Raw genomic sequence first — 24,950 nt, 5'->3', positions numbered from 1 at the left:
GCTCAGCGGGGCTTTAATCCACTTTTCACGATGCACCAAACCACGAAAGCGGCAGAGCAACCCGGAGCCCGCGCATCTTCGCCCGCCCGTCCCGGAGTTTTCCTCCCCGGCGCTGCGCTGATCGCCCGGCAGGCCGCTTCCACCGAGGGCTCCGAGAAGGGCCGTTCCCGGGCGCCGAGAGCGAAAGCCGTCAGTCCCACCGGGCAGCGCAAGGGAGCGCTGGCGGGCAAACGGGGTTGCGGTGTCCCCGCCCCGCTGCCGCCCCCTCCCAGCCTCGCCGCCGCCCCTGCTCCCTTTAGCCGGGCCGCCCTCGCCAAACGGAGGAGACGCACCCCCGGACCGCCCGAAGAACGACGGCGGCGGCGCCGCCTCCGGGACAGGGCCGCCTGCAGCTCAGCTCCTCCTCCCGCCGCCTGCGCAAAGGCGCCTCCTCCGCCTCCCGGGCCAGGACTACAGCTCCCGGCGAGCTCCGGCAGAGGGAAGCTTGGCCGCCGCCGCCTTTCCGCCCGCGGGCCCGGTGCCTCTCCCGCCCCGCCGCTGGCAGAGATGCCGCTGTAGGGCCGCCACCGCCGCCGCCGCCGCGCTCGGCTCTCCCGCCGCTCCTCCGCAGAGGCGGCCGGCATGTCTCCGGCGCTGCTGGCGCTCTGGCTGTGGCTGAGCTCGGGCGGGGCGCGCGGCCTGGGAGGCTCCACGGCGGCGCCGTGCGGGCTCCGCTTGCCGCTGCACAGCGCGCTGCCCGGGTTGCCGGTGGCGGAAGGGCGGGCGCGGCGCTCGGCCGACGAGCGGGAACCAGGCCGTCGCCGCGGCGCTTCCTCCTCCTCCTCCTCCTCCTCCTCTGCCAGCGGCGGCAGCGCCCGCGGCAGCTTCGTGGCCATGGTGGACAACCTGCGCGGGAAGTCGGGGCAGGGCTACTACGTGGAGATGACGGTGGGCAGCCCCCCGCAGAAGGTGAGGGGCGGCGGGCGCTGGGCCTGCTGAGCCGGGGCGCCTCTGCTGCCCGCCGGGAGCCTCATCTTGGCCCGGAGGAAGCCGGTGGGGGGCGGGGGGCAGCCAGGGTTGCTGACACCGGAAGAGCCGTTCCGGTTACCTGGCGAGCTTCTTCTCTTGCGCAGCGGCCTGTGCTCTGCTCCGGCTCCTCTCCAGAGCTCCCCGCTGGAGAGGAGCAAAGGGTGGACCGGTCTAGCAGCTGCCCAGCACGGGGCTTGGAAGACGGCCTGGACGTGACCTTGAGTCGGGGCTGTTGCTGCTGGCAACGCTGCCTCCTTCTGGAATGGCAGGGGGCCCCTCCAGTTGAGACCCTCGCCCCTCCCCCCTCTCCCCCCTCCCCCTTCTCTCAAGCTGGGCTCCACCACAGAAAAGAAGGGGAGCCCCGGGGCCCTGGGCCTCCCCCACAGCCCTGGCTGCAGGAAAGATACGCCCCAACTCTCCTCTTTGGGGCTGGGTGGTATCAGCACACAGAGAACCCGTCTGCTGCTTCCAGAGCCCGTCTCCTGGGCGAGTCAGAAGTCCAGATGTAGCCACTGCAGCTGGAAGCCAAGGCCTTCTCTGGGCAGGTGTGGGTGGGGCTTGGTCCAGAGACATTTTCCAGTATTTTGTGGGAATCGGATTCAGCCTCCTCCGGGGGCTCTTCTCTCTTCCAGCTGAATATCCTGGTGGACACGGGAAGCAGCAACTTTGCCGTGGGTGCAGCCCCTCATCAGTTCCTGCAGCGATACTATCAGCGCCAGCTGTGAGTAGGCAAGGGCGGTGAGGAGCTCCTCAGAGGTGAGGGGGCCCTCGCTCCAGAGTTCCCCCGGCTTCCTTCCAGCAAGACATTGCCAGAGGAGGGGGATCCCTGCCTTGCTGCCCCTGCATGCTGGGCTTTGAGCCTCTGGCTCCCGGAAACAGACAGGAGGCTGAGCCCGGCCTCCCCCTCCTCCCCCCCTTGACTGGCCTGTCCGGAGCAACGTGGTCGCGCAGGGGGTGAGCCCTGACTTTCTGCTCATGTTTCCCGTAGCTCCAGCACCTACCGGGACCTGCGGAAGGGCGTCTACGTGCCCTACACGCAAGGAAAGTGGGAGGGAGAGCTGGGCACTGACTTGGTGGCCATCCCTCATGGCCCAAATGTCACCGTCCGGGCCAACATTGCCGCCATCATCAAGTCGGACAAGTTCTTCATCAACGGCTCCAACTGGGAAGGCATTCTGGGCTTGGCCTATGCCGAAATTGCCCGGGTGAGCTTCTTTTACCCCTCTGGTCGTGGCTCAAGCTTCATTTCATGCCTGTGGTGCAGCCCCTCCCCTCTTTTCCTGAGAAGATGCCGGCTGGCTGGTTGGGCCTTAATGAGGAGAGTCTCCTGGGGGCGTTTGAGATGCAGAATTCGACCCTTTCCAAGCCAGTCCCCAGCTTTCTCTAGGGCAAGCCCTGCCCTTTGGGGTGAAGCGAAGGCCCTACTGCCCAGAGCAATCCAGGACCCTGCCTAGGCCAGGAAGAAGACGGTTAGAGCCCCCCAGCCCTGCTCTGCCCCTCTGCCCTCCAGATGTTTCACAGGGATGCTTCCCATCATTTGTAGCCAACTAGGAATTCTGGGAGATGCAGTCCCACTATATTGCTGGGGGAGGGGGACAATTGGAGAAATCACCGCCTTGACCTGATGCCTCTTCCCAGCTGAGGGAGGATGCCCAACCACACTGTTGGCATGCCACTCTCTCTCTCTCTTTCTCCTGCCAGCCGGACAACGGCCTGGAGCCCTTCTTTGACTCCCTGGTGAAGCAGACGCAGGTGGCCAACATCTTCTCCCTGCAGTTGTGTGGCACAAGTTTCCCCACCAACGATTCAGAGACCCTGGCGTCCGTAGGGGGCAGCATGGTGAGGGCAGCTGCCAAGAGGCTTCCCCTCTCTCTTACTTGCAGAGGGTGCTCCCCCTTTAAATGACCTCAGTAAACTCTCTTTTGAGAGTACGTGAAGCGTTTAGGTTTAGAGAAGGCTACAGCCAGGCCCCCGTTTGTTCCCACAAATGGATCCGCTTGTGGCCAAAGAAGGGGGCTTGCAGGAGACAGCTGCTCCCGATGTAGGCCAGGCTCTAGCCACATTCTGGGTGAGCCCTCTGCCTCCTGCCCCCAAGAGCTCCCCTGCACTCCCTTTTCCCCACAGATCATTGGGGGCATCGACCAGACTCTCTACAGGGGCAACATCTGGTACACGCCCATCCGGAAGGAATGGTACTATGAGGTTGTCATAGTCAAGGTTGAGATCAACGGGCAGGATCTCCAGATGGACTGCAAGGAGGTGAAGGGGCTGCTGATCCAGAGAGGCGGGGGGGGGGGATTTGACACAGTGCTGCATGCTCACCTGAACTGTGGCAGGGAGCACGAGCACCATGACCTCCCCCTGTGCTCTCGGGATGGCTGGGCCTCTGTACAAACATGGACCCCTCCCCCGTTTCCCCAGTACAACTACGACAAGAGCATTGTGGACAGTGGCACCACCAACCTTCGGCTGCCCAAGAAGGTCTTTGAGGAGGCAGTGAAGTCCATCAAGACAGCTTCCTCGGTGAGCGGCAGCCGTTCATGGGCAGGGATCCCCTCTTTTGCTCAAGGAGCCAGAAGAGGCAGGCTACCCCCACAGTGGCTTTGCTTTTGTCTGGGGGAGGGGGAGGGCTGCGCTTGGCCCCTGCTAGAACCAGCCTGTCAGATTCTGCAGCCGGGCAAGCCATGGGAAGGGACGGGCCAGGCGCCCTTCTGGCCTCTGCTGGAGGCTGCCTTCTGTGAGCAGTTTCTGTCCCGGCTCCCTCACCCCAGACAGAGAAGTTCCCGGACGGCTTCTGGCTGGGGGAGCAGCTGGTTTGCTGGCAGGTGGGAACAACCCCTTGGAACATCTTCCCGGTCATCTCTCTCTACTTGATGGGTGAGACCACCAACCACTCCTTCCGGATCAGCATCCTGCCCCAGGTGGGTGCCACTTCTCAAAAGTAGGGGGGGGGGGAGTCTGGAGGGCAATCTCAGCAGAGGGGAAGGGGGAGATTGGTGGGGAGCTGGAAGGAAAGTCAGTTGAGAATGTCGGTGGTAGAAACCAGCTCTCTCCCCTTTGTGCAGCCCGTGAAAAGCGGCTGTGGAAAAAAGCTCCACCTTCTCAGCACAAAGGCGTAGCTTTTCTCAACTCCTGAAATGCAGAATTGTCCATTCTTTTCAAAACCCCATTTAAGCAGCACCTGAAGATTAGCGTTAGGAACTCAGAGGCTGAGCAAAGAGCCCAGGACACCGGTAGAATGACAGGGAATCCTCCACTTACGGGAATTTCCATTGCTAAGGGATGCAGTTGCAAAGTGTGACCGCATTGCTTAGCCACAGCAATTCCTGCAGTCTTACTTGTAGTCATAAACCGAACCCCACGGTTGTTAGCCAAACCAGCTTCCCGTTGGCTTCCCCCAAAGTCACTGGGGAAGCCAGCAGGAGGTTGCAAGTCCTAGGCTGGCAAGTAGGTAAGGGGCTGCTGCTGAGTGGGGAGCGAGTGCAGGGGTGGATGAGGCACAGGGGAAGCACAGCATGTGTTGGGGAGTGCACATGGGGCTACCTCGGATGGGCTGGGGGTTGTGGATGGGGGAAACTTCACTTAGTGACTTTGACTTTCCTTGGCGGCTCCCCCATTGACTTTCTGGGGAAGCCAGCACGGAAAGTTGCAACTGGTGATCAGGTGATGGCAGGGCACTGAAACAGGTTGTAAGTGTGAGCCGCTTGCTAAGCGCCCAGATCTTAATCATGTGACTATGAGGGTGCTGGAATAGCCGTGACTCCAAGCTCCAGTCATAACTACCATTCATTCATTGTAACTTTGAATGGTCGCTGAAAGAACAGTCATAAGCCAAGGAGTACTGCATTTCGTTATTCACAATAGCAGTACTATATAATGCTAACATTACTTATAAGAAAAGTTCAAAAGACGAACTTTTAACACATTGTGAAGACAGAATCGACCAAGCCATTGATTGGCCCTCCCAAAGGGTAGGTTTGTTTTTCCCTTTCTGTCCCTCACTGATAAGGCTAGTAATTAAGCACCTAAAACTTTCTAGCTAATTTATCTGCAACAAGAAAAGGGGAGCTAGTACACGAAGTAATCTGTTTCCAGCAGGTCAGCCTTGTTCCCCCTGCTGTCCTGCTTCGGGACAGTCCTCCTTGTTTGATAAGGCCGCCACGTGGCCTTGCAGGACGAGAGGCCCAAAGGGAAAACCCCGAAGAGCGGCACTGAGCAAAAGGCCAAAGGCCGCCCCCCAAATGCACCTCCTCTGGCTAAAGCTAGCTAGGCCACTCCTGCAATACATTTTGTTTTTTAAAAAAAGCATGCATCAGATCTTTACAAGCAGTAAATTTGAGCCGAAGATTAATTTCTGAGCTTGACTTTGTATGCTACTTAATGTTTCCTGGCAAGCCAGAAAGGGAAATGCAGCAGGGATCAAAATCAAGCAGAGTCGTCCTTCTCATTACGGTTCATGGGCCCGACTGCCCGTGGAACCCGTAGCCCACTTTTGGCCACCCCGTTTCAGGAAGGAGTTGACAAACCCTGAAGCAGGTCAGAGGTGGGCAGCCAAGGGGGCCAGGGCCCCAGGCAGGAGATGATCGTGCCATGGGATGCGCTTAGCCTGGAGAAGAGTGAATTTGGGTGTCTCCAAATATCTCGAGGTCTGCTGTGTAGAGGCCAGGGAAAGCCGTTCAGAATCTTCCCAGAAGACAGGACAAAAAACTGTGGTTTAAGTGACAGTGAAGAGAAAGGTTCGGATTGAATGTCAGAAAAAACGGAAGAGATCTCCATGGGCCTGATGCCTACCCGTCAGGATGCCAGATAGTGGGATTCTGCCTCTGGCCGGCCGGGCGTTGGGCTACACAGGCCCCAGGTGCCCTTCCACTTCTGTCAAAGAAATGGTTGGACTTCCTCCCAGCAAATGTAATGCTGGACCTTGTGAAACGAGGAAGGCCTTGGAGGCAGAGGGCGCACACAGCTGTCCCTGACCCTCGGGCCAAAGTCTGCTGCCCCGTTGACCCTTTCCCAGGACTCCGCCTGGCCTCATGCCTTTGTTGCCTCCTCTCCCAGCAATACCTACGGCCAGTCGAGGACGTGGCTACCTCCCAGGACGAGTGCTACAAATTTGCCGTCTCCCAGTCCTCCACCGGCACCGTCATGGGGGCTGTGATCATGGAGGGCTTCTACGTGGTCTTTGACCGGGCTCAAAGGCGCATTGGCTTTGCGGTCAGCACTTGCCATGGTAGGTCTCAGAGCGGGGGAGAACGCTGCCAGCCGTCTCATCTGCTGCTTCCCCACAGAAGAGCTTGGTAGCCGTGATCCCCACAGCCCCCTCAGCTGACCTCCGGGGCCACACTCTGCCCCCCTTGACTTCAGCCCGAGGCCTTCTCGGGGGCAGGTTCTGAAGGTGTTCTTTGGCCCTTCTCCCCAGGCCCCTGGGTTACCGGAGCCCCAGGCCTTTCGAGACCTGGCTGGCTTCCGCCTGGCCTTCCCCAAACATCAGCTGGTCATGTTGGCCTGCCTCTCCTCTGCCCCCCCCCCCCCTGGGCTGGTGCTTGGCTCCGGGTTGAGCTGGGTCTCCGTCAGGCCCCCATAGTCACGTCTGGCCTCTCCCCCTCCTGTTCCCGGGTCCAGTGCAGGACGCGTTCCGGACGGCCTCAGTGGACGGGCCTTTCCTGCACCCCAACATGGAAGACTGTGGCTACAACATCCCCCAGACGGACGAGTCGACACTGATGACCATCGCATACATCATGGCAGCCATTTGCGCACTCTTCCTGCTCCCTCTTTGCCTGATGGTCTCGCAGTGGCGCTGCCTGCGCTGCCTCCGCCGCGGCCACGATGACTTCGCGGATGACATTTCCCTGCTCAAGTGAGCGCTGCCCCCCCCCACCCCCCCGGCCCAGAGCCTGTGCTGGCGACATGGCTGGGCATTGGCACCAGGACCATCGTCCCCTCCCTTAGGGCTGCTGCGGCCTTTGCCTTCTCCGAGTGGGCAGCTGCTGTTGCTGGAGTTGCTCTGCTGCTGCCCGGGGCCCCCCTCAACTACTGGCCCCTGGCCCCTGGCGGGCAGAGAGGTTGGCAGGGCCGGTTGTGGCCAAAGAGCCGTGGCCATCGCTTCCAGTGGTGTCCCAGGCATTTCACAACTGGTGCAAGCGGTGGGCGGGCAGGAGGGCTACAGCCATCTGTCTGGAAAACACCTTTTCTCCCACTGCTCTGAATGTGACAGTGACTGCTGCAGCTCGTGCACCTTGGAAGCACTGGGTGAAAGGGGTGGGGGTGGGGGGTGTTTCTGAGCAGTACTTATTGTAATTTATCCGGGGGGGGGAGGGGGGCGTGCTTGTTTTTCTGAATTTCAGTAATTATGAAACCGAAGGTGGGTTGCTCTACCCCCCCTCCCAGAGTCTTCAGGTGCCTGCTTGGAACTCTGTCTGGTGACACCATTTCAAGCACCCCTCCCCACCCCCCCCATGCCTGCTGGGACAGGGATCAGCCCACTGGGTGGGCGAAGGGTGTGGAGTAGGCGTAGAGCCCTGGATTCCAGGAATCAGGAAGGATTTGTGGCTGTGGGTTAGCTGCCTGGGTGGGGGTGGGAGACCCTTCTGCTGTTCTGCTTATTGTGTTGCTCCCCCTCCCGAGGAAGGATCCGGAGCACTCCCCTCCTCCAGGGAGGCCCCATGAGCTGGCCATTAGGGTCAAAGGCCCCACTTCTGGGAGGGAGGGAGGGAGATGGAACCTTCCCACTGGCAGAGTCCCTGTTGAACAAGCAAGCGCTGAGTCTGCCCTCCCATCTGTGGGATCCAATGCCAGCCTCCTGCCCGGATGCCTTGGATGCCAAGGAAGCCGAATCGGCAGCCTTGTCCTGGCACTTCTCCCTCACCCCTTCTGCGGATCTGGCCCAGCGTTTCCCCTCCCAGCCCAGGAGGGTGGGAAGGTTTGGAGAGGTTGAGGCCGAGGCAGCCCTGTTGCCAGCTTGGGCACCCAGTGGCCTTGGGCAGTTGGGGACATCGGAGGCTTCTCGGGGAACGGAGTCACAGAGACATCTTTCCTCAGTAGCCCACAGCTGGCCTGCCATGGGGTCCCTGGCTGTCCCCCTGGCTCTGTGGCAGAGTCAGCAGTGAGCCCCCAACATGCTTTCCGCCAGTCAAGGGGCCTCCGGGCGGCTGGCCACCTGGGGCCTCTGCTGAGCAACACAAGGAGGGTCAGGCAGGATCGGAACAGGGCGGTAGCCAGATCCCTCAGCAGCACCGGCAGCGCTTCCACCGTGGTTTGGGTTTCTGCTTGAGCAGGGGGATAGGCTAGTTGGCCTCTAAGGTCCCTTCCAACTTCTCTTATTCTGCGGTGGGTTTCCTTTGCAGCGGACAGAAGCAGGTGAGGAGTTAAAATTCCCTCTGTTGTATTCCTTTTGGGTGTGAGAAGGCCCCCTCCTCTTTCCAGGCCCCGGCTGTGCTCTGCCCGAGAGCACAGAGACGGCTGTGGGGAGGCTGGCAGGGCAGAGAGGCCCCACTGCTGTCCATGGAAAGCTCCTTGGGAGACCCTTGGTGCAGGAGGCGGCCGTGGGAGATGGGGCTCAGCTGCAATCCATGTCCTTGTACAATATTTTGTAAATATTTGCAATGTTGGCTCCCCAATCTTCCCATTTTGTCTCAAATGCAAAAAGAGAAAAAGCTGGAAAACCTTTTAACTGTGTTTTGTGCTTTGCTAAATGCCAGGTTCTTGGGTGGGGTTTCATGCTGCCAGAGGGAGGGGCGAGACAGGGCGGGGACGCCTTTCTCACTCCTGTGAGGGCCGTTGATGTGCAGCCCAGGTGGGTAAAATTAGTGCCTTCCAGTCCCGCTCAAGGTGGACCAGCTGCCACTTGCTGGCATTGCCCATCACAGCGAGGGAGTGTCCCCCGTGGCTGGAGCCCCCGCCCCCTCCATGCGCACCCAGGGCCCTTCATTCATGGGCTGGGTGCCAGGCAATCAATGCCAGCCTCTGCAGTCCCAGGGGCACCCACAGGCAGGCAGGGCCTCGCGTCCTTGGAGGGCAGAGAAGAACCCCAGGCGGGGTCTGTCCTGATCCAACCTTGATGAGGCACGCAGCTGCCAGCCTGCCATCGGCAGCAGAGAAGGCCGGGCCACTCGGGGTGCCCTCAAGAGCCTCCCTCACTCTGCGGAGCCCCCCACCTCCTGGGGCTGCGTGGCCACAGCGGAGGGAAAACGCTCTGGCTCTCACCCCACCCGGCCCCTCCGGCGAAGGCAAAGGAGGACCCCGCCCAACGGCTGCATAATATACACATTTTATTATGAACTGGTATGGATGTGGACTTTCTATACACGCATTCCCTCTAGAATAAAAATGTACAGGTGTATACATTGCCATATAAATACAGAGCTCCGCCTGCTCTCTCCAGTCGGGGTCATTTCAGGGCGGGGCAGAAGGGACAGGCGTCGTTCGCATTCGTCTGAGCCCAGAACTTGATGCACTGTGAGGGAAGAAGTGCTGCCCTTCAGCCCCAGGAGAAGGGGGAGGGGCCATGGCAAGCCCCTCCCCCCACACAACCCTCCTCCTGAGTCCGTCTCTACCCAGGGGCCCCAGGACCCCCCCAGCCACACACACTCAGGGGTCTCAGCAGCCCCCTCCTCACCTCCTTGTGCAGGACGTGTGAACAGGCCATGGGGTGGAGGTCGCTGGGTGGCACCAGCTTCTGGCACATCAGACAGAGCTTGCAGGTCACGGGTGCCTGGCAGAGAGAGAAGGCAGAGAGAGGCATGAAGCCCAGGTGGGGGGGGGGGCTGCGCAAACGCTGAAGTCCCCTGACGCTGGACTCACCTGGGGCGGCGTCCCAGCATAGGAGGAGCCCTGTGCAGGTGGCAAGAACAAAGGGCTGCTGATCTGTGGCAGTGGAACCGGGAACAAGGGGGAGCAGATCCGGCTATGGGGCTGTGGCAGAGGAAAGCAGACAGTTAGGCGGAGTCACAGCCAAACGCCGCCCCACAGCTTGCCTGGAATGCCCACCTGGGTCCCAACAGCTGCCACCCGTTCCTGCTGCTCCGCCACCTTGGCTGCCACCAGCTGGCTCAACTCTTCCATGGTGAGTCCCGCCAAGGTCCTCCGAGCCGCTTTGATCTGCTGGAGGACGTTGGTCAGCTGGGCCCTGCAAAGAGGGAGGAGGGGGCTCAGCTCAGGGCTAAGGCCAGCCTTGCCCACCAGCCGCCTTCTCCTGGGGGCCCAGCAGGCGAAGGCGGGAGACCCTCTCTGCCAGGCAGAGCGCTCTGCGGGGGGCCAGGCGGTCCCATCAGTCTGAGCTTGGCTGCTTCCCTTCTAGGGAAGATGGGGGGGGGGGTCAAAGCGGCCCCTCCTCCCACACTCACTTGTTACATTGAGGACAGCGGGACATCAGCTTCTCCAGGATCTTCTCCAGCTTGTCCACAGGGGGGGCTCTATGGAGGTCAGATGGGGTCTTGGCTCCACCCAGGCCTGGCGGGGGAGGCAGCGAGGGCCCGGGCGCCCCGTGGGAACTTGCCAGGGAAGCGAGGCAGGGGCTGCTCCGCTCCTGGGCGGCAGGCAAAGTCGGCGAAGGCTGACTGGGCCTGGCGATGAGGCTGGGGTTCAGCAGGGGGAAGGAGAGCACCCGTGGGTCAGCACTGGGCATGACCATGGGGGGCATGGAAACTGACCCAAGGGGGAAGGGCAGCTGTGGGGCGAGAGAGGGGCTGGCCTGGAAAGGAGGCAGCAGAAAGTCTGTCTGAGGAAAGGAGGAGGAGGAGGAAGACCGTTAGTCCGGTGCCTGGCAGTGCCCAGGGCCCGGGCACCAGCCTCCTCACCCCCTGGCTCACCTCCAGTGGGGGCGGGGGCAGTGGGGGGGTGGGGATCTGTGGGAGACTGCTCAACTTGGCCCCGTTCCGAACCAGCTGGATGTGGTCGTTGAACTTGTCCTAGAAGACAGATGTGTGTTAAGCGAGGGAGGAGGGCAAGCAGGGTGGGAGGAGGCACAGCAGTCCTGGAGAAGAGCTCCAGCAGCACCTCAACAAGGGGGCACCCCACAAACCTCTTCCTCCAGAGGCCAACAAAGGCCTTTCCTGCTTCCCTCCGGCCTCCAGACCACAAAGCCTCCACGGCGACAGCCTTGGGATGCCTCCCATGATGTCGAGGGGCACAAGGAACCGGGAGGGGGGGGGGCTTCTGCACTTACGCGGACGCTCTCCTTGGTCATTCGTATTTTGCTCAGCCTGGTCTCCCACTCCTGCTTTGGCCGGAGGGTCTCAGGAGTCGGGGGCGCTGACCTACACCCAAGACACGCCAAGGGGGGTGGGTGGGGGGGGGGGAAGAGTTCTGTCCTGAGCTGGCAAACCCCCAGACCCTCTAGCTGCTCAGGGGGAGAAGCCTCAGCTGCCCCTGTTCCTCCCCGTCCCCGAGTCTTTTAAGCCCAAGGTTCTGAGCGAGGCGTCGCACCCCCAGTCACAGAAGGGCAAGTGGGACGTCGGGGTGGGGTGGGGGCTGAAGCAGGGGAATGGACACGGGGCAGTCGCGTGCAGCTCAGCCTCCCAGCAGAAGCAGGGCAAGGGGCGGGACAGGAGCAGCCCCCCACCCCCAGGGGGCAAAGGGACGCTTCCACTCCAGGCCTCCCTCTTGCTGCAGAGGGCATCGCCCCTTTTGCCCCAAAGGCGGCTGGAGCGACTCGCCCGCCAGCTTCCAAGGCCAGGATGGCCCCTCGGCAACAGGGCCTTCCCTGCCCACTGAGCCCGCCCGCCCAGAGCCCCGCTCACTTGAGGTAGGTGAGGTGCAGCTCCGCTTCTTTCTCGGCCTCTTCCAGCTTCAGCACCAGGAGCTCCTTCCGGCTCTCCAGAGACAGGATCTGAGAAAGGGGGGCCAAGCTGCTCATGCTGTCTGATGGGGGCAGTGAAAGCGCAGGTCACAGTGACACCCCCCCACCCCCACCCCACCCCACTCCCCATGGCATCTGGCACCACACCAGCCTCCTGGGTGCTGCCGAAGCAATATCTGGAGAAGGGCCCTGCTGTCCTGCTGATGTAAATCCCCCCCCCCCCGAGGCATCTTAGCGCTCCCCCACCTCTGCTTTCCAGGCCCGCTCTGTCTCCTCCAAGATTGACCGGTTGATGTCGCTCTGCTGGTTCTTCAGCTTGCCCAGCTCCAGTTCCCAGGCTTCCCTGCAGAGCAAGCAGATGCCCGCTGAGCAAAGGAGCCTGCCAGGAGCCCTGGAGAAGCCACCCTCAAGCCATGACAGCTGGCAGAAGTAGGAAGAGGCCCCGGGCAGTGGGGACGAGTCCCTTCCCCTCCTTTCCATCTGAGGTGATCTTGAGGGAGATGCAGAAGACCCACCCCTCCCACCGCTTACTTCTCCTCAGCCTGTTCAGCAATCAGCGAAACAATCTTGCTCTCCTTCTCCTTTTGCTCCTTCAACAGCCTGAGGGAGGGAGAGAAGGGCAGCCCACTGAATGCTTTGGGCTCAAGACCCCCAGGGAGAGCAGCTGCACTAGGCAACAGGAAGCCCAAGGGGGCCTGGAGACCCAGCAGGTTGAATGCTGACCTCCCGGATGCCTGATTCAGAAGGCCTGCAGGGGAAATGGCGGCCTGGATGCAGCCCCAGCCCCACCTCACCTCTATCCGTGACCTGCTGCCCTCTTCAGAACCAGCTTTCTGAACAGGCCAGCAGCTGCCCCCCTGAAATACCTCCGGCCTTTCTCACAGAGCTTCTCAATTTCTGCCTTCAAGTCCTGCTCCTTCTGCAGAAACTCCTTCTTCTCCTTCTCCATCTTCTTCCTGGTTTCTTTCCGCTTCAAGGTCACATCCTGAATGGCCTTCAAGATCTCCTGGGACAGAAAACAAGCAGAAGCAGCATTTTCTCAGCACTCTCAAAGTGCTTTGAAAGTTCTAGATGCTTTGCTTGGGCTCCGCAATCTTCAACCAACAACCCACTCGGCTGCTCTCCATTTATGGTGTCAGATGGGATTTCAGAAGTCCAACAAATTCTCCACCAAGCAGCATCTCTCCCTCCTTCTTCCCCGGTGCCCCCCTGGGTTCAGCCTGGCACCCCGACTGGCTACTGCAGACCCACCTGGTGATTCTTCATCTCTTCTTCCCTGCGCTGTTGCAGATGCTGGAGCTGCACCTGCAGCTGGTTCTCCACCTGCCTCTGCTTGTCCAGGACTTCTTGGTACCGCTCTTTCAATGAAGCTCTCTCGGACATCATCTTGTCCTATCAGGCAGCAAGAGAGGTTTGAATTCTATGGGCCACCTTCAAAAGACCAAGCCTTAAGCCAGCACGACCGAAGCCTCCCGGCTGGCTTAGATGACCCTGACCTGGGAGGATGCCAAGTGGAACAGTTCCACAAGCGGGGTGCATAAAGTCCCCTTTCTCCACCGGATGAGCCTGGGGCATTTCAGTCACAGCCCCAGCACCACCAGGAGGGGAGAGTCCCGTACTCACCAAGTTCTTCTCCATGTCCAGGTCCGTGCTGGCTGCCAAGTCAGCTGTCCTGAAGTCAGTCTGCAAAGGGAGAAAAGGGTTTCTTTGTCATCAGCCAGAGGAGGAAATGTGACTTTCTCCAACTCCATCATTTCTGCCTCGCAGCCTCTGGGCAAGTGACATCTCCTGGGTTTGGGGCCTGGCTGGTCCTTCATCACGACGTTAACTGATGCAGAGAAAAGAGCTCAATGTCTTCTTTCTCTTCCACCACCACCCCGGATTTCTTGGGACTGCCGCAGAGGAAAGAAAACCACCTGCATTTTGCCTGCACCTCTTTGCTGCATTTCAGTGCAGGACTAGGACCCTTCCGGGCATTCCGAGCCTTCCCCGCCCAGCCCCACTTCCTGCTGGGAAGGTTCACCACTCCCTGACCTGGACTGCAATGTTTTGGGACGGTTTTGCAGCCCCGTCATCTTCCTGGCCCTGGCTCTTCACGCCCAAAGCGGCTGCCAGAGGCACATCTTCTAAATCGGGGCACCCATTCTGCCGCCTTCCGTGCTGCAAGATCAAAGACCCCAGCTCAGCCTCGGAGCAGTTAAGGTCCTTGGAGTGGGCTGTCTGCGGAAGCAGCGAGGCCGTTGGTAGACTTTCCCCAGGCGGGGAGGCTCTCTTTTCTCCCACAGCATTGTCCAGGTCAGGCAAGGAGGGTGCCTCACTTGAGGGGCTGGCAGGAGGCAAGTCAGCAGCCTCAGACAAGGAAGACTCTTCCGGGGGGCTGCGGTGCTTGGGAAGCAGCGAGGAGGAAGCGGAGGCAGAAGAGGGAGAGTCCGGCTCTTGGGAATCCCTTGCGATTTCATCCTCCGGCCGGCTGGCCTTGGCGGGATCCAGGGGGAGGCAGCTGCTCCTGGCGACAGGAAGGTCCCTGAGGGCGACCCAGAGGGAAGAGAAGGAGCCTCAGTCCGGTTTCCACACATGCGCTACGGAAGCCCCCTAGGGTCCCCCCCCACACATGCGGCCTCGCCCCCAGCCAGCCCCCCTCCCCCCGCGGAGGCCGAGGCCGGCACCGAGAGCTCCCCGGCTCTCCTGGGCGAGGCGCCGCCTGCTCTGCCCCTCGATGGGCAGCCGGGGCTTCGGTCGGCCTCCAAAGACCCGAGCGACCCTCCAGGCGCAGCTCCGCCCGTCCGTGCCGCGGTCTCGGGCTGCCTACCTGGCGGGGGCGGCGGCGGGGCGTGCGCGGGGGGACCCGGCGTCCGCGGGGGCCTTTTTGGGCTCAGCCATGGCCGCCTCTTCCGACGCCATCGCCCGGGCCGAGGAGAGGCGCCGCAGCCCCTCCGGAGAGCCCGAGGCCGCAGCCGGGGATCCGCGTCCGTGGCTCAGCCTGCCCCTCCGGCCGCGGGACCCTCGCCCGCCGCTCCGCGCCCTGCCCAACCCTCCGCGAGGCCTGCTCTTCCTGCCGGCGGGCGGCGCCGCGAGGCCGAGCGGCCAGAGCGGCGGCACGGAAAGCCCGAGTCGCCCGCAGCGCCCCCCGTCGGCCGGGAGGGGCGGCGCCCGAGCATGTGCAGAGCGAGCCGTGGAGGCTCCGCCCGCCCGAGGAGGAGGAGGAGCGTCGCTGCGTCTGCTCCTCGCTCAGTCCATGGCAGGGAGGGCGGGGCCCAGCCGGCAGCGGACGTGACGTGAGCTCCTCCCCCGCCGCCGGATCCCGCCCCGCCCTCCGCTCCGGCCCGGCTTTCGCGGTGGGTGCGCCTGGGCGGTGGTCCTGCGCGTGGCCCCCTGGCGCTCTCCGGGAAGGGCGCCTCGCCCTGGGAGCCCGTCCTGGGCCTGGACTTCCCCGCGGTCCCCTCATCCCCCCCCTCTCCCTCTCTCCCTCCGTCCCTCCAGGCAGCCCGCTGGTCCGATGCTGCCCCGCCATGGCACTGAACGGTGATGGAGGCCGCCGGGGACGCTCGCCGCTGCCCCCCACGGGCGCCTCTCCTGCTGCTGCTGCTGCTGCTGCTGCTGCTGCTGGGCGCCCTCGGGACGACGGAGCAGCGGGCGGGGACGCGGCAGCACTCGGCTGCCGGCTGCCCGGAGAGCCTGGCGTGGGCGGTGCGTCTGACCGGCCCCGAGGAGGAGCTGGACCGGCTGGCCGATGACCTGGCCCGGGAGGCCCGCCTGGTCAACGTGGGCCGGATCGGGGAGCTGAAGGGTCACTACCTGCTGGTCTACCAGCCTGCCAGCGCCTCCGAGCCGGCCCCCGCGGGGCTGCGCAGGGCGGCCGAGGCGCTGTTCGCGGGGCACGCCGGCGTGGGGTGGCACGCGGCGCAGCGGCTCCTCAAGCGATCCAAGCGCGCCCTGCACTTCAACGACCCCAAGTTCCCCCAGCAGTGGCACCTGGTAAGCCCCCCTCCTCTGCCCGCCGCTGCCCCGCACTGCACCCCCACCCCCCGGGCTGCGCTGGGGAATCCGCCGGGAAGGCGAAGGCAGGTGGGGGCTCTGGCCCTGCCCCTTGGCTGTACGGGGAGGCCTGGCCAGCAGCCGCCTCTCTTCCTGCAGCCCCCCTCGGCCCCTGCTTGCCGGGGAGCAGAGTCCCCGCCCGTGGAGGGGGGGCTGGCGGGAAGGATGGGCTGCTGCCGCCGCCACTGGGGCGTGAGAGGGGCCCTCCCCACAGAGGAGCCTCTGGGGATGCTGCCCCCCCCCTGCTGGCCACACTTGCTCTCTCATAAACAGGACAACCGCAAGAGCCCAGGGATGGACATCAACGTGACAGGCGTGTGGGAGCGGAATGTAACAGGCCGGGGGGTGACGGTGGTGGTGGTGGATGATGGTGTTGAACACACCATCAAGGACATCCAGCCCAACTATGTGAGTCTTGCCCCCCCCCCCTTGCCACAGTTCATGTCCATGGGGGAGGCAGTGTTTCCCTCCCTCGGCCTGGCAGAGGAGGGGCAGTCTGGCCTTGGGGAGCCTTTTCGGGTGAGGAATGGGTGGGGGGCAGCAAAGGAAGCTGGGCTCCCCCGAAAACTTTATAGAGGTGCCCCTTAGAAAGCAGCTGTCTCTGGCCTGGGGGGCAGGGGCTGTTGCTGCCTCTCAGGAAGGTCTCCCTGCCCCCCCCTCTCAGGAAGGCCTGGCCCCAGGATGGCCGTGGGGGGGCTGGTGGGGGTGGTTCTATGTCTCCTGGGGCTGGATGGCCATGGGTAGGACCGTGCTGGGCCAAGGAGAGGAGGTGTCTCAGGCCGCTCTCTCTCCCCAGAGCCCAGAAGGCAGCTACGATCTGAACTCCAATGACGCCGACCCCATGCCCCACCCGGACGAGGAGAACGGCAACCACCACGGGACACGCTGTGCCGGGGAAATTGCGGCCGCCTCCAACAACAGCTTCTGCGCAGTGGGCGTGGCCTTCGGCAGTCGGATTGCAGGTGCTGCTCCCGCCCAGTTCTGCAGGGGAGGGGCCAGGTACGGGGGGGGGGAATGCCAGAAATGACCTGGGGAGACAGGAAGGAGAGGCTGCCGAGGGAAGAGCGGGGTGGCCCCCAACTGCTCCCTTCAACTCTCAGGCTCTAGAGGAAACCGGCCCTTTCACGGCTGCCTTGACTCTGCCAGGGCAGCCTTAGCTCAGCTGGCCTGGCCTCTCCCGGTCTGCTCATCCTGGCAGGAGAGGGGAAGCCCAGGACGGGGGCAAAGGAGCCTCCTTCTTTAGGCCTTAAGGTGTGCACAGACCTGCCCGCCCTCCCCGAAATGCCCTTGGAAGCCACTTCCAGATGTTTCCGTCCGGGGGGCAGTTAGGAGCAAGGCTAAGGCACTGGGTGGGGCCACCCAGCAAGGGAGGCTCTGGAGAGGCCCACAGGAAGCAGTATTCCTCCCCTCCCAGGTGGCACTTCCCTGGCAGGGTGCTGGGGCCCGATGAATTAGCCAGGGAGTCAAGGGTTGTAGCCGCTCGGGGCAGGTCAGAAACCAGGGGAGCTTCGGACATCCTGAGCAGCCCAGCCCAGCCCGGAACTGGCCACCAATGGGGGGGGGGAGGAGCAGGGGGCGGGATTATTCAGTCCAGAACTGGAGACGTAACCACTTGCAGGGTATTTGATTGTAACTAAAATGAAAGAAAATAGCTTTTCTCCAGTCCTCTCTGAATTTTTACTAGGAGTTGCTCATTCCTGCCCTAAAAAGTTCTGTGCTCCCTTTGCTGTTTCGGGGTGGTGGTGGTGGTGGAGGAGCCCCGGGAACAATGGAGGGAACAGAAGCTTTTGCTGGAGACCCCTCCCCTTCCTCCCACCCCCATGCAGGTGGAGTAACCTGCAGTCTCTTGCCCCGCAGGGATCCGGGTGCTGGATGGGCCCCTGACAGACAGCCTGGAGGCCGTGGCCTTCAACAAACACTACCAGATCAACGACATCTACAGTTGCAGGTGTGCGGGAATTGTCTCCCGAACCCTTTGCGGACGTTTGTTCCGTGTCTCTATTTTTGTCCTGCCTTCATTGTTACATCATAACTACCTCCGGGCGGGAACCACGCCTCTTTCCTCCTCTTTTCCCCTCCACAGCAGCCCCGCACGAGAGAGGGGGCCACCCTAACCCTTCCCCCCTGGGCTTCCCCTTCAGAGGAAAGCCAACTCCTGTCCAGCCCCCCCCCCCCCCCGCGTCACTCAAAGTTCCCTTGCCCTCCCTTCTCTCTCTTTCTGGGGTGGGTGGGGGCAGGGAGCCCGTGCTCTCCCTGGGCCTTTCAGTGCCCTCCTCTGCCTCTCCCTTCTCAGCTGGGGCCCAGACGATGATGGCAAAACAGTGGACGGCCCCCATCAGCTTGGAAAGGTAAGAAGGGAGGCAGGAGGGTGGGTGGGGGGTGGGCTTGGTGCCCGAGGCGTGCAGGGAGGGAGGCCGAGCACAGGGGGCCCTCGGGGGGCCTCAGCAGCATCTGCAGGCCCACCCGGGCGGCTAATGAGCTCCTGCTCTGTCAACTGGGCAGAAGGGGGGTGCGCAGTTTCTGCAGGGCCTCGGGGGGGGGGGGAGGAGTGTTGCACCCCTTGTCCTAAAGCGCTTGTCCTCCACAGGCCGCCCTGCAGCATGGCGTGATTGCTGGCCGGAGAGGCTTTGGCAGCATCTTTGTGGTGGCCAGTGGCAACGGCGGCCATCACAACGACAACTGCAACTATGATGGCTACGCCAACTCCATCTACACGGTCACCATTGGTAAGGCTCAGCCCAGGGCGGGGGTCACTGGGATTTTGCCTTCCTCGGGCAAGTCTGTCTCCTGTCTGGCCGGGAGGGTGGGTGGGTGGGTGGGGCAGGTGCCCTGATGGTTGTTTGGGGGGCTGTTTGCACCCTGTGCCATTTGAGACGCAGAGCGGATTCTGCTGATCGGGAGGGAATGGAGAGATTTTCCAGGAACCTTCCGCTGCCACGCCCACCAAGCCACACCCACAGAACCGGTAGTAAAAAACATGGGATTCCCCCCACTGGGCCGAGTGGTCATTTCCCTGCCAGAGAGAGAGAGAGAGCCTGACCCAGCCAGCCTGAGGTTGCCCATCTGCCTCGTCCAACTGGCCAGGAAGGAGTTATTGCCAGGCCGAAGCCAGGCACGTGCTGGGAGACCTGTTGCCCAGTGAGAGGCCTGGAAGGGAGCAGCGTGGCCAGCCTATAGGGAAATTGCAGCAGGCCTGGCAACAGCTGGCTGGGAGCTGCTCAGGAAGAGGCCAGGCTGTCATTCAGTTGGGGCTTAACGCTCTTCCCGCCCAGTTGGATTCCTGGCATTCAAAGGCTCTTCGGCTCCCTCCCTCCCTCCTTCCTTCTGGGGGTCTCTGGGCCTCTCCCAAATCGGGGTGGGCTTCGCTCTGCAGCCCCCGAAAAGGAGGCCAGGCTGCCGGCTGCAAGGGAGGCAATAGACCCTGGGGGCTGTGCCCCATGGCAAGACCACCCTGGCTGGCAATGCTGGTGCTTGCTGGCCAGCAAGGCCAGGCGGAAGGGGTCCAGTTGGTTCCTGCAGTCCCGAGCAAGTGCCAGACCCTCCTGGGGGTCTCTGCTCCCCAGGCGCCGTGGATGAGATGGGTTACAAGCCGTTCTATGCGGAAGAGTGCGCCTCCATGCTGGCCGTGACCTTCAGCGGAGGAGACAAGTTGATGAGAAGCATTGTGAGTAGAGCTCACTCCAGCCCCAGCCTTGCCCGTCCTCTCTCAGTGCTGGGGGGGGGGAGATGGGGGGCTTTGTCTCCTTTTGGATGCCAAGGAAGGTTTCCCAGACTGGCTTACATCTTCCCTCTCGCCAGCCACAGGCAGGGAACGCCCCTGCAGAGGCCCCTGGCCCCCTTTATTGGCAGAGGCCTGACACTGGCCCCTTCCCTGGCACACTCCTTTAGGCTGCCTGGAAGGAAAAGAGCCCCCTCTTTCCCGGGGGTCTTTGTGGCCGCATCTTTTGCTGCTGTCCCACGGCAGGGACCCCTTCCTGTCGGCTTCTGTGGCGGACGCTGGGCCAAATGCCGAGAGCCAGCCGGACGGGGCCCTCCTTCCACAGGGCAGCCAAGCAGGAGGAGGAGGCCGGGGGCTCCCACCACCCCCTCCACGAGTGCCTCTCTTCCTGGCCCTCTGGCCCCAGTCACGGTCCTCCCAGGGCCAGCAGCCGACCTGGCAAGGCTGGGCAGAGAGGCACTCGAGGAGGGGGCGGTGGGATCCCCCGGCCTCCTCCTCCTGCTTTTCTGCCAGATCCCTCAGAGTGTGGATGTCTCCAGGCTCCTTGGCGGCTGTTTCCTGGCAGGGCTTGTCTGGATGTGGATTTGCAGGATCCCAGTTGCAGCTGTTGGCAGCTGACCGAAGGGACGGATCCTCCGTTAGCCCAGCCCTGCTGGCGAGGGAGGAAGAAGGAAGCCCCCCAAAAGGCAGACTGAGCACTCCCCCCCCCCCTGCACAGCTGGGCGCAGAGGAGGGCTCTGCTCTCTGCTGTCCTGCCAGATGCCCTCTGCCTCCCCTTCAGTGCCTGAAAGGATTCGTCCCGCTTGGAGGCAGCCCAGATCCCTTCCCAGCCAGGAGGAGACCCAGGCCCAGGTGGCCTTGGTCCCTGTTTTATGAGGGGAGGAGGGCCAGGAGCCCCACCCACTCTGGAGGCTCTCTTCTTTGTGCGTCCTTGGACACCTGGCTGGAGCTCCCCCCACTGAGGAGTCCAGGGCCCCCCGGGAGAGAGACTTCCCTCTGGCCCCCCTTCCCAGCCGGCTCCTCAGGCAGGGCTGCCGTTTCTCTGCAGGCAACCACAGACTGGGATTTGCAGAGGGGGACGGGCTGCACCGAAGGGCACACGGGCACCTCTGCTGCAGCCCCCTTGGCTGCCGGACTGATCGCCCTCATGCTGCAGGTGCGCCCTTGCCTCACCTGGAGGGACGTCCAGCACATCATAGTCTTCACAGCCACCAAGGTGAGCCAGGCCCACAGAGCCCCCCTCCCTCGCCCCCCCGGGTAGCCCTTGAGACCTCTCCCTCCCATTTCTGTTTATCCTGGGGGCTGTTTAATAAGGTGCCCCACTGCTGCTCTCCTGGCCTGCCTCAGCGGAGGACCCGTCCTCTTCCTCCAAAGTACCTGAGGCCACTCTAGTCTTTGAGGGGCATTGCCCTCCAGGAGCCCCCCCCCCTGGCACCCAGGGCTGACCCTTGGCACAACCCAGCCTGCTCGTCCTGCCCGGCCCCCGTGGGCTTGTGGCAGGCCTGCCTTCTGAATGCGTGTGAAGCGGGAGCCCCGGCCACCATCCTTCTCCAGCCACACGATGAGGGCCCTGGGGGCTCCCCTGCCTTGACCGGCTCTCCCGCTGCCTCCTTCCGTAGTATGAAGACCATCGTGCCCGCTGGGACCTCAACCAGGCTGGGCTAAGCCACAGTCACCAGCACGGTTTCGGACTGCTGAATGCCTGGCGGTTGGTCAATGCAGCCAAGGTGCCCCCTGCCTTCCCTGGGCTACAGGGCCGTATTGGGGGGGGGGGGGAGTATATTTGTAAGCAGGAGAGAGGCGACCTTTCCTTCTGTTGGGTTGGACCCTCCCAGGAAAAGGGTGCCGGAGTCCGTCCCTGAAGCCACAGCTGGCAGGGAAGGCAGCCTTGCCCTTCAGGTGCCCTGGAAGACGGGCAGCCGTTTTGCTGCCTTAATACGGGCACGAGGGCTGGTCTGCCCAGGCTGGGGTGGGCTACTGCGTTGGTGGCGCCAGGAAAGCCGAATCCTCTCTTCCTCCTCTGGCAGGTCTGGGAGTCTGTCCCTTATCTGGCCTCCTACATCAGCCCCCTCCTGAAGGAGAGGAGAGCCATCCCCCTGGACCCGGGGCAGCTGGAAGCCACCTGGAACGGTCTGTGCTGGGGGGGGGGCAGCTTGGGAATCGGGCCTGGGCCCCACCCGTTTCATGGGGGCAGGGGAGAAGCAGGGAGGCAGACCCAGGGCAGGGACCCAAAGGAGTCAAAATGCTCAGCCCTCCAGCGGAGGCTGCTGCTAGCTCTCCATTTTAGGCAATGTTGCGGCTTCTGTTTGGCCTCGCTCCGTCCACGCCTTCCTCCGGCTGAGTTTCCCCAGGACTTCCCTCGCCTGCTGGGCTCCCTGTCGATTCTGTGGATCCCTCCTGCAACTGTCTTGGCATCTGGTTGGCACCAGAGGAGCCTGGGAGCCCAGTGGCCTCCCCGGCAGGCTAGGAGATCCACCACCTGGGCAGGGAGAAGCCCTGGATGGCATTGACTGGCCAACCAGCCCTCTGCTCACCACAGAGACCGCTGTCTCTTTGGCCAGGGTTGGGGGTCTGGCTCCCCTCTGCCCGTGGGAGCTTCTTACCAGCTTCCACCCAGGCCTGGCTGTCCCGGGGAGACTTTCCCCTACAAGGAAGGAGGGAAGCGAGAGGGCTGGGAAATGCCCGATCTTGGAGAAGGGGTCGGGGTCAGTCCTGGGGGAGGAACTCCAGCTGATGGTGGGGTGGGGGGAGGGAAGGGACGCTTCAAGTTTCAATGCTGCCAAGCACAGCAGCCCCCTCTGCTGCTGGGGGGAGGGGTCCTTCCCCCCCCCCACGGAGGGTCTGAGAGGAACGGGAGGAAGAGTTCCTGCCAGCAGCCAGGCGGTCACGGGGAATCCAAGCTGGTCCGGAGGCCGCAGATACTCTGGACGGCTGCTTCTCCCTGTTGCTTCTCAGCAGGGGTCGGCCCCGATCCCTGTGAACGTATCCTGTCCCTTATTGAAAAGGCCTCTCCTGGGGGCTTTTGGGGAGGGGTCTGTGGCGGTGTTGCGAGTTGTGGAAAGAGAAGCGGGTGTTCTGAATTCTGCCTGCCTTGACCCTCCCCTCCGAAGGCCTCTCGGTTGGCAGACCTTGGCAGAGGCCGCATTTGGGACCTTTCTCCCTCCCCCCCTTCAGTGACCGAAGCTGACCTGGAGCCTTCGGGGTTGAAGACGCTGGAGCACGTGGCTGTGACTGTCAGCATCACCCACCCACGCCGGGGCAATCTGGAGATCCACCTCCTTTGTCCCAGCGGCATGGAGTCCCTGGTGGGGACAGCGCGCAGCATGGACTCGTGAGTGCCCTGCTTCTTGGGGGCAGGAGCCAAAGGGGGTCCTGGGGGGCCGGACCATCCCTTCAGGTGCCAGGAGAGGCCCCGGGTACCTGCTCTGGCAGCTGCCCTTGCCGGGCATTCAAGGCCCAACAGGATTTCTCTGGCAGGCAGAGTGGCCAGGGTCACTTGGGGGGGGGGGGCTCCCCCTCTAGAGGGTCTGAGGCCCTCCTCCCAACTTCCCCTCCTCCCCTGCAGAGACCCCACCGGCTTTGTGGACTGGACCTTCTCCACTGTGCGCTGCTGGGGTGAGGAGGCCCAGGGCAGCTACCGGCTGACCATCCGTGACGTGGGTGAGTTTCCTGCCCTTCGGCTGAGCAGGGGGAGAGCAGGGCTTCCCTCTCACGCCCCCCCCTCCCGCTTTGTGACTTCTTCAGGAGACGGGACGCTGAGAGCAGGCAGGCTGGACCAGTGGCAGCTGACCCTCTACGGCTCCTCCTGGAGCCCTGCGCAGATCCAGGAGCGGCAGAGGTGAAAGGAGGACTTGGCAGCAGCCGTGCCCACGGGAGGGCGGGTTTCACGGGCATGCTGAGACCAGGGGAGGGGCCATGGGGAGTGTGCTGCCTGGAGGGAAAAGCAGCCCCCCAGTCCCAGCACCCGCTTTGAAACGCCTGGGCCAGCAAGGAAGGAGCCTTCTCGGCGGCAGCTTCCTCTTGCACAGCTGGCTGCAGCCAGACTCCTCCTGCCGGGTGACTTCCTGGTGGGGGTGGGGGGTGGGGAAGACAGTCCTCTTGGGGCCAGGGCCCCCATTGTCCCTGCGGTGATCAGCAGGGCCCCTCTCCCCCTTGCAGGCTGCTGGAGAAGGCCATGAGTGGGCAGTTCCTGGACGGGGACTTTGCCTCGCCTTGCCCCCCCGGCCTCCGGATCCCTGAGCAGCAGCCCTACACCATCACTGCCAACACCCTCAAGGTGAGGCCCTTCGCGCTGGGAGGGAGGGGGGCAGATCTGGTAGAAGGAGGGAGCCCCCGAGCGGTTGCCACTGTGGGGGGGATGCTGATCCCCCGAGAGGCCCTTGGCCTGAGCCCCTGCCTCTCCCTTCCCCAGACCCTGATGCTGCTGGGCTGCTTTGCCGTCTTCTGGGCCTTCTACTACATGCTGGAAGTGTTCCTGACCTGCGATCGCCGGGCCTTTGGCCTCCCAGCCCGCAGCCGCCGGGCCTCCCCGAGCCCGGAAGGAGGAGGTCTGCTGGAGGACACGGTGCCCCTGTGCAAGGAAGCCAAGGCCGGAGCCCAGCAACCGTCCCCGGGCCTCCGAGACCTGGAGGAGGGCTGGGGAGCTCAAGGCCCTCACTGGAGAGAGGATTGCTAAACCTCCTGGAGCAGGAGCAGTCTACCTCGGTCGTGCCTTGCTGAGCATGCTAGTGCTGCCTCCCTCTGCTCTGTGCTTTGGGGATCAGCCGAGAGAGAGGCCTCTCCTGCCCCAGCAGCTCCCCGAGAAGCAGGGCCAGAAGGGATTCCTGGGCCCTGGCAGGCACTGCAGGGACAAAGAGACCAGTCCAGCCGAAGGACAAGGAGGAGAGGGGCTGCTGCTGGCCAGAAGGGGGCTGTGGCCGTGGACTGGACTCCTGCTGCACCCAGAGCTCCTCTCCTCGCCCTGGCAGCTCCTGGTTCTGCCAACCCACTGCCTTATCTTGCACTCTGCGCCGACTGGCTGTGCCCCCTGCCTGGAGTCAGCCCCAGATTCTGCCGGGGCTCCTGCGCTTGCCCCGGGGGCTGGGCGTTTGCTCAGAGGACACCAAACTCCCGGGACCCTCCTCCCTGTGGGGCTTTGCCTTCCTCTCCCAAGGCCACCCTCATGCTGGACGACCTCTTGATTTCTCTGGCTTTGGATGAGCAGCGGTCAGAATTCTTCTTTTGCACTTTTCCAAAATAAACTTTTGTTGAAAACCCAGCCCTGTTGCTCCCTCTGTGCCCCAGGAGGTGGCCCTGAGCGGAAGACCCAGCCCTCCCCTCCCTCCCTCCCTCCCTCCTCGGGCGGCTGGAAGGGGGAACTGGTCAGGAACTTTGGGGCAGCCCCCCCCCCGGCTC

At 63.0% G+C, this 24,950-nt stretch overlaps 3 protein-coding genes across 5 annotated transcripts; 2 read left to right on the top strand and 1 right to left on the bottom strand.

Annotated features, from left to right (window-relative positions):
* The first annotated feature begins 476 nt into the window (after positions 1 to 476).
* Positions 477 to 8,677, top strand: BACE1 (beta-secretase 1). The gene is made up of 9 exons (XM_081961455.1): positions 477 to 948; positions 1,641 to 1,729; positions 1,997 to 2,213; positions 2,710 to 2,847; positions 3,133 to 3,267; positions 3,430 to 3,531; positions 3,780 to 3,929; positions 6,064 to 6,235; positions 6,628 to 8,677. Exons 1-9 carry the CDS (start codon positions 622 to 624, stop codon positions 6,867 to 6,869), a joined length of 1,572 nt encoding a protein of 523 aa, XP_081817581.1. The 5' UTR covers positions 477 to 621; the 3' UTR covers positions 6,870 to 8,677.
* Positions 8,678 to 9,258: 581 nt separating this feature from the next.
* RNF214 (ring finger protein 214) lies at positions 9,259 to 14,910 on the bottom strand. 2 transcript variants are annotated; one of them, XM_081961453.1, is made up of 16 exons: positions 14,613 to 14,907; positions 14,122 to 14,327; positions 13,838 to 13,963; positions 13,427 to 13,486; positions 13,055 to 13,195; positions 12,670 to 12,809; positions 12,335 to 12,403; positions 12,050 to 12,146; positions 11,745 to 11,833; positions 11,171 to 11,261; positions 10,815 to 10,913; positions 10,350 to 10,723; positions 9,994 to 10,132; positions 9,808 to 9,918; positions 9,623 to 9,718; positions 9,259 to 9,460 (listed from the first exon to the last, which is right to left on the bottom strand). In XM_081961453.1, the coding sequence occupies exons 2-16, from the start codon at positions 14,260 to 14,262 to the stop codon at positions 9,395 to 9,397; spliced, it is 1,839 nt and encodes a 612-aa protein (XP_081817579.1). In that variant the 5' UTR covers positions 14,263 to 14,327; positions 14,613 to 14,907; the 3' UTR covers positions 9,259 to 9,394. The 2 variants fall into 2 exon arrangements, with proteins under 2 accessions (XP_081817579.1, XP_081817578.1); XM_081961452.1 differs by having other exon boundaries at positions 13,838 to 14,327; positions 14,613 to 14,910.
* Positions 14,911 to 15,073: 163 nt separating this feature from the next.
* PCSK7 (proprotein convertase subtilisin/kexin type 7) lies at positions 15,074 to 24,813 on the top strand. 2 transcript variants are annotated; one of them, XM_081961451.1, is made up of 16 exons: positions 15,074 to 15,138; positions 15,284 to 15,778; positions 16,112 to 16,246; positions 16,635 to 16,800; positions 17,696 to 17,786; positions 18,132 to 18,186; positions 18,426 to 18,564; positions 19,402 to 19,502; positions 20,605 to 20,772; positions 21,176 to 21,283; positions 21,584 to 21,686; positions 22,731 to 22,887; positions 23,122 to 23,216; positions 23,301 to 23,394; positions 23,715 to 23,832; positions 23,968 to 24,813. In XM_081961451.1, exons 2-16 carry the CDS (start codon positions 15,329 to 15,331, stop codon positions 24,229 to 24,231), a joined length of 2,244 nt encoding a protein of 747 aa, XP_081817577.1. In that variant the 5' UTR covers positions 15,074 to 15,138; positions 15,284 to 15,328; the 3' UTR covers positions 24,232 to 24,813. The 2 variants fall into 2 exon arrangements, with proteins under 2 accessions (XP_081817577.1, XP_081817576.1); XM_081961450.1 differs by lacking the exon at positions 15,074 to 15,138 and having other exon boundaries at positions 15,168 to 15,778.
* Positions 24,814 to 24,950: the final 137 nt, after the last annotated feature.

This window comes from Natrix helvetica (assembly GCF_964273705.1).
Source record: "Natrix helvetica genome assembly, chromosome: 8".
Classification (NCBI taxonomy): domain Eukaryota; kingdom Metazoa; phylum Chordata; class Lepidosauria; order Squamata; family Natricidae; genus Natrix; species Natrix helvetica.
Note: the sequence above shows the minus strand (reverse complement) of the source record. Positions and strands in the feature narration are given on the sequence as shown.